General features: G+C 60.5%; 2 protein-coding genes across 3 annotated transcripts; one reads left to right on the top strand and one right to left on the bottom strand.

Moving 5' to 3' along the window:
• Positions 1 to 1,359: 1,359 nt before the first annotated feature.
• On the bottom strand, positions 1,360 to 4,056 carry LOC128853798 (signal-regulatory protein beta-1-like). 2 transcript variants are annotated; one of them, XM_054081270.1, is made up of 4 exons: positions 3,853 to 4,056; positions 2,341 to 2,691; positions 2,049 to 2,226; positions 1,360 to 1,638 (listed from the first exon to the last, which is right to left on the bottom strand). In XM_054081270.1, exons 1-4 carry the CDS (start codon positions 4,052 to 4,054, stop codon positions 1,503 to 1,505), a joined length of 867 nt encoding a protein of 288 aa, XP_053937245.1. In that variant the 5' UTR covers positions 4,055 to 4,056; the 3' UTR covers positions 1,360 to 1,502. The 2 variants fall into 2 exon arrangements, with proteins under 2 accessions (XP_053937245.1, XP_053937246.1); XM_054081271.1 differs by having other exon boundaries at positions 1,360 to 1,635; positions 3,853 to 4,052.
• A 72-nt stretch (positions 4,057 to 4,128) lies between these two features.
• On the top strand, positions 4,129 to 6,838 carry LOC104060885 (signal-regulatory protein beta-1). The gene is made up of 5 exons (XM_054081268.1): positions 4,129 to 4,847; positions 5,166 to 5,513; positions 5,699 to 6,013; positions 6,129 to 6,449; positions 6,520 to 6,838. The coding sequence occupies exons 1-5, from the start codon at positions 4,769 to 4,771 to the stop codon at positions 6,642 to 6,644; spliced, it is 1,188 nt and encodes a 395-aa protein (XP_053937243.1). The 5' UTR covers positions 4,129 to 4,768; the 3' UTR covers positions 6,645 to 6,838.
• The last annotated feature ends 39 nt before the right edge of the window (positions 6,839 to 6,877 follow it).

Raw genomic sequence — 6,877 nt, 5'->3', positions numbered from 1 at the left:
GGCCACCAGCCGGCTCCCCTCGGATGGGGCATCCAGCACCAGGAGGTGTGCATGGAGCAGAGGTGCACGGAGCAGGAGACTTGCACAGAGTAGGGGATGTGCGTGGAGGAGATGGACAAGGAGCAGAAGTCTATGGATCAGGGAGAAGAGGTGGAAGGGCTGGCTGGTGCCAGCTGCCTTGGTTTTAGTACATCACCACAGAACCATAGAATCATAGAATAGTTAGGGTTGGAAGGGACCTTAAAGATCATCTAGTTCCAGCCCCCCTGCCATGGGGGGTCCCATTAAATCAGGCTTCCCAAGGCCCATCCAACCTGGCCTTGAACACCTTTGGGGATGGGGGATCCACAACTTCCCTTGGCAATCTCTTCCACTGTCTCACCATTCTCATGGTGAAGAAATTCTTCCTAATGTCTAGTCTAAACATGCCCCTCTCCAGTTTGTACCCATTCCCCCTCATCCTATATGAACCCATGAACCCTGTTCCCAAATACCGGCCCCTTTGGTGGGGCAGGGAAAGGTGGGAAAGGGCTCAACTTCAGTACACGAGCTGCAGCAAGTGGCACAGAGGACTGTTCCCAAGAGCTGCCCCACGTGTAGTTGGAAGATGGAGGTTTGGGGGATCCTGGGGAAGCTGCCTGGGGGGCTTGGCAGGAGCCCAGCAGTGGCACAGGGTGCACTGGCACAGAGCTGCGGAGGGCACGCGTCTCCCAGGACCCCACGGGACCGACACAATGGCTCTGAGCAAAGCGGGACTGGACGGCACCACTGCTTGCTGGCTTTAAAGAGGACAGGCTTGGTGTGGTGACAACACAAATTATGGACACACTGAGCCAGGAAAGTGCTGGTGGTGGCCCAAGCCTGCAGAGACAACCTTGTGTGAAGAAGTGCAATTGGCACCATTGGTTTTACACAAGGCAAAGGTGCTCAGCCCTGTGGCCTAATCCTGTATTCCAGATAGTCACAGGGTCCTGGCTGAGCTGCTGCTGAGCCCTGGCATGGTGGGTTCAACCCTGAGCCTCACCTTGCTCAGTGCAGCCACTGAGACGGGAACAAATTAAGGCAGCTTCGCCAGCTCCGAGCACAGCGTGCTGAGCTGGGACCGAGCTGTGCCATGCTAACAGATTCACTTCTTCTTTATTGTGCTCTGCAGAAATGTCCCTGCTTCCTCAGCTGAAACGGGCTCCTCGGCCTTGCAGGCTGTGGTGCTGCACGTCACTGGGCAGCTACCTTGATGCTGGCGTACTCAGACATGGCTGCGCCGGGGTTCCTGTCACGCCGCGGGACCGCAGGTAGGGGCTGGAGATCAGCATAGTGGATTTCATTGTCCTCCTTGCTGCTTTTCTGCAAAGTGCACACAAATGGTGAACGCTGGCACTAGAAAAATCTCGCAGAAGTAACCCTCATGGCAAATTCAAGCCGGGATAGCGGTGCCACGGCTGCACGGGTAGCCCTGCACTGTGATGTGGGGCGTGCCACAACCATGTGCAAGCAGCTGCTGCTCACCCAGTGCCCACCCTGGCCTTGGAGCCTTGCAGAAGCCCTGCAAGCCAGGACATCAGATGCTCTTCCCCATATTCATGGCTCACTCTTACCCAGCTGGGCAGATGGGAGGTCTCTGCATCCAGGACTTTGCTGCTGGGGGAGAAAGACGGTCATTAGAGCTAAAGGATGCCAGGTCTCCTCCCCACTCCGCTCAGCACAGCGCTCCTCAAAGCCCTTCCTGAGCATTAGCCAGGCTCCACAGCATGTGGTCACGCGATGCCCATGTCAAAGGCAGAGGAGAGGGACCACACGCAGTCTGTGCACCTGGGCCAGGCTCAGACACTGCGGTGAGGGGCTGGAGGGAGGTCCCTGGTGCTGGGTGCTCCCCACCATGCGCTCCCATGAAATGCAGAGAGAAGCAACGCAGGGCAGTGATGTGCCAGTGAGCAAAGGACCCTTTCAGGGGAAAACCGTTGCTTCAGACAGAGAGGAAACCAAAACCACAGTAAGGCAGGTGTTTTGCTCATGTTGGGGTGCAGAAGGAAGAGGTGGTGGGTACGAACCTGGAGGTGCTGGGGGTCCCTGCGCAGCAGTGCAGAGGGATGGTCGAGAAGCTGCTCGTGGCAGCCTGCCCAGCCAGGCGCTTCCTCCTATACAAGAAAAGGGCAACGAGGAGGCCGAGGAGGAGGAGGAAGCAGAGCACTACAGCTGCAGCCAGAATGCCAGGAATGAGGTTTGTCTCTGGGAAGACACAAGGCAGAGCAGGGAGAGGGTGGTGGGGATGGGGCAGTGTAGGACCCTGCTGTGAGCAGGGGGGTTGTGGGACAGGGTCACCAGGAGCTGGGCTGCACTCACCACGCACAGACACCTCCGTGCCCTTCCCACGCCGAAACTCCTCTTCACCTCGTAGCGTCTTGCGGAACTTCACGCAGTAATAGGTGTCAGCATCCTCGGGTTGAACATCCCTGATGTGGATGGTGAAGTCTGTGTTGGACCAACTCACTGCCCTTGTCACACGGGGGAAGGAGCCCGTCTGATCATACACAGTCTCATTCCCACTGTCTTTGCCCTTCAGCCACTTCACGGGGCCAGTGGGACCATCTCCAAATGTGGTGCAGGTCAGGGTGAGCGTCTGCCCTGCTGCCACTGTCACCGGGTCCTGGGGCTGCCACAGCTCGAAGTCCTGACTCACTTGGGCATCCGCACCTGGGCACAGCGAGAGGAGGGTTTGGGGCTGAGCAATGGAGCGAGGCGACGACTTGCTCCACTTGGCTCAAGCGGAACAGGCAGAGCGGCCCCGGCTTGTGCAGAGTTTGCAGCAGCTCAACCGAGAAATATCCCTAGATACGGCAGAGTCAAACTGCAGGCACAGAGAGCAGCGGGAATGAGGTTAAAAATTAATAAAGAGGCAAATATGCCCCCCTGCTGTGTTGTTAAGAGGAGGCACTGCAAGTCCTTGGAGTTTGGAAAGGGACAGAGGGAGCCAGGGGGAATTCCTGGCAGGAAAAACTCCCGACTGCTGCTAAACATTAACGCCCCAGCTCTGCACAACACGAGCCAGGGGTTATCGGGGCTCTGCGGGAAGCGGGGTTCAGAGCCGGGGGTGTGCGGCGCTGGGCAGGGATGTGCAGCCCCGGAGCCCAGCGCAGCCCCCAGCCCGGCTGCCCAAAGCCCAGAGGGGCTCAGAGGGGCTCAGAGGGGCTCAGTCCTGCACAGCCGGGGTCAGCTCTGCGCATCCCGGCTCCTGGCTCTTCTCATCCCGATTCCCTGTCCATCCTGGCTCTGACTATCCCGGTTCCCGGTTCTCTCCCCTTCCCGGTTCTCTAACCATCCCGGCTCCGCCCATCCCGGTTCCCTGCTCATCCCGATTCCGGGTGCCCTGTCTATCACGGTTCTCTGCCCATCCCGGTTCTCTCCCCATCCCGATTCTCTGCCCATCCCAACTCTCTCCCCTTCCTGGTTCTCTCCCCTTCCCGGTTCTCTAACCATCCCGGTTCCCCGTTCTATGTCTATCCCGGTTCTCTACCCATCCTGCTTCCCGGTTCTCTCTCCATCCCAGCTCTGTCCATGCTGGTTCCCGTTTCTCTCCCCTTCCCGGTTCCCTGCCCATCCCGGTTCTCTCCCATCGCGTTTCTCTCCCTATCCCGTTTCTCTCCCCATCCCGGTTCCCTGCCCATCTGGTTTCTCTCCCCATCCCGGTTCCCTGCCCATCCCGTTTGTCTCCCTTTCCCGTTTCCCTGCCCATCCCGTTTGTCTCCCTTTCCCGTTTCCCTGCCCATCCCGGCCGTGCCCCCCCCGGGCTCTGGGAGCAGACTCCCTCTCGCTCCCGCCGCTCCCGGTGCCGCTCGGAGCCCCGCACTCGCTCACCCGGGGCCGGGAGCAGGCTGAGCTGTGCCAGCAGCAGCGGCGCCGCCCGCCACGCCATGGGTCTGCCCCGCCGGGACGGGAACGAGAAGCTGCGCAGGAAATGCAAAGAAGCGCGGGCCGTTAACCTCTTGGTGCCTGCCCGGGGCTTCCACCCGCCAAGGGCATCATCCCACCATCCCATACCACACACCATCTCACACATCATCCCATCATCCCATCCCATCCCAACCCATCATCCCACCATCCCATCCCAGCTCATCATCCCAACCCATCATCCCATCCTAGTTTATCATCCCATCCCATCATCCCATCCTAGCTTATCATCCCATCTCATCATTCTGTCATCCCATTCCATCGTCCCATCTGTCATCCCATCCCATCCCATCATCCCAGGGCCAAGCACCTCCAGGTGTGCCCCAACCCTATGAGGCTGGGCTGGGCACAGGCAGGAGAGTGGCTCTGCCCCCTGGTTCAGCTCCCCTGGGTCCATTGGAGCCATCAGCCCCTGCCACGATCCCAATGGGATGCTGAGCTGTGGGCAGGCCATGCACTGGGGATTGTGCCGGATGGGGGCACCCCGCTCTCTGGCTTCCAGTGCCGGTGGCCGTGCCACGCAGCCGCAGGGAGAGTGGGGCCAACATCACTGGCGAGGACCAACCTCGTGACACGAGATGGTGTGAATGCTGTGAGGACCCGCTGGGCTTTTGCAAAGCGTGTGGGGAGGAACTTGGCTGATGGAGTCCCTTCCTTCCGCTTTTCCGGAAGAAAGCCAAGCTGAGCCAAACTGAGCTGAGCCGAGCTGACCTGAGGCAAGTTGAGCTGAGCTGAGCCCACCTGAGCCAAGCCGAGCCAACCTGAGCCAAGCCAAGCCAAGCCAACCTGAGCTGAGCCAAGCCAGCGCATTGGGGAGCAGGACATGGGAACCACCATGGCTCTGGTGACGCAAGTGCTGCCTCTTGCCTGCCTGCTGCTGCTCCTGCTCCACAGAGTCCCGGGTGAGTGGGACCCCACCACGCCTTTCCACTGCGCACTGCCCCACGCCACTGGCAGGGCAATCCTCCCCTGTGCCCACGGGGGGCTGGGGCTCTTCTCCACTGCCTCCCTTCCAGCTCACTTTTATCCTCAGCCAAAGAGCTGCTTCTACTCCAGTCCCTGGCCCTCCCATCCCGCATTCCCCAGCTGTGCTGATGTCCCAGGGGGTGAGGGACAGGGACATCTCTCTGTCTCCTGCTCTGAGCAGGGGGCCGAAGGTCTGGTGATGCCCCCAGGCTGTGCTCCTTGCCAGCCCCAAACCCTCCTCTCGCTGTGCCTAGGTGTGGATGCGCAGGCGGGTCAGGACTTCGAGCTGCAGCAGCCTCAGGACCCAGTGACGGTGCCAGCGGGGCAGACGATCACCCTGACCTGCACCACATCAGGAGATGGTCCTGTTGGTCCCGTGAAGTGGCTGAAGGGCAGGGACAGTGGGGTCATTGTTTATGCTCAGACAGGGTCCTCGCCCCGCGTGATGAGGGCAGTGGATGAGTCCAACACAGACTTCACCATCCACATCAGGGATGTTCAACCGGAGGATGCCGGCATCTATTACTGTGTGAAGTTCCGCAAGACGCTACGAGGTGATGAGGAGTTTCGGCGTGGGAAGGGCACGGAGGTGTCTGTGCGCGGTAAGTGGAGCTCCCAGAGCAGCTCCTGGGGGAACCAGCCCTGCTGGTGCAGCCCCAGTGATCCCATCCCACCCCGCCCAGTGGGCTCTGCTCAGGGACAGGGGGACAGGGCCGGGGCTCAGGTGCCAGGAGAGGGTCCCGTGGGGGTGGCAGAGCCCGGGCTGACCCCACACTTCTCCTCACAGCCAAACCCACACCCCCAGTCGTGTCTGGGCCCGGGCACAGAGTGGCACCAGGGGAATCGGTGCCTTTCACCTGTGCGTCTGGAGGGTTCTTCCCTGAAGAAATCAATGTGAAATGGTTCAAGGACAAGGGCCCCATCTCTGCTCAGCAGCCCCAGATCACCCCAGCGCGGACAAAATCCTCCTACAGCATGTCCAGCACGGTGACGCTGACGCTGCAGCGCGACGACGTGCGCTCCCAGCTCGCCTGCGAGGTGCAGCACCCCACGCTGACGGCCCCGCTGAGGGGGACGATCCAGCTCAGCGAAGCCCTGCGAGGTGAGCCTGGGGAGAAACTGCACTCGGGGTGTCCAGGTCCCGGGGTGGGGACGAGGCACCCTGTGGGCAACAGAGCCGGGGGATGCCGGGCACCAGGAGCTGCTTCTCTTCGCAGTTTCCCCCAGTGTCCGTGTGGCCATTGACTCATGGACTCCTGTTGAGGTGAACAAGACCATCAACTTCACCTGCGACGTGGAGGGGTTTTACTCGGCGGATGTGGATGTCACCTGGCTGGAGAACAGGATGGAGGTGAAGGTGGAAAACATCTACAAGCCACTGAAGACGCCCCAGGGTTTGTTCAAGCTGAGGAGCCTGTTGGAAGTTCATGTGACGGAGGAGAAGAACGGCTCTGCGTTCACCTGCCGGGTTGTGCACGATGCCCAGGCCCCCATCAGCGAGACAGTTCTGCTATGGATCACCACTCCAGCCCTGGCAGGTAACACCGTGCCGGGGTCCCCGTGGTGGCAGGGGCTGCACGATGCATTCTTCAAGCCCCGGCTGTTCAGGTCCCCTTGTCCCCAGCACAGGTTTCTGCTTCCTGTCCAGCCCCGGCTTGTGGCTTGGCATCCTGCTGGAGAAGGCACTCCTCGGCAGCCTCCTCATCTTCCTCTTCAAGCGCAGGAGGGCATGAAGAGAGAAACACTGGGGCCACCGACCTGTTCCACTCCCTGTTGGCCCCCAGTGCCTTGGATCGCTGTGCTGGAAGCAGGTCACAGGGCTCGGCCACCGTCAGCTTCATCAACTGTAACTGGAAATAAATGGAATGGGGTGCATGAGTAGATAATAAATGGACTGAGCTGCTCCACGCCACTGGTCCCGGCCACCCAGCCCTGCCCGCACACCCACCCTCACCCAGCATGTGGG

The sequence above is a fragment of the Cuculus canorus genome, chromosome 16 (assembly GCF_017976375.1).
Source record: "Cuculus canorus isolate bCucCan1 chromosome 16, bCucCan1.pri, whole genome shotgun sequence".
Taxonomy (NCBI): domain Eukaryota; kingdom Metazoa; phylum Chordata; class Aves; order Cuculiformes; family Cuculidae; genus Cuculus; species Cuculus canorus.
This window is presented reverse-complemented; position numbering and strand designations above follow the sequence as displayed.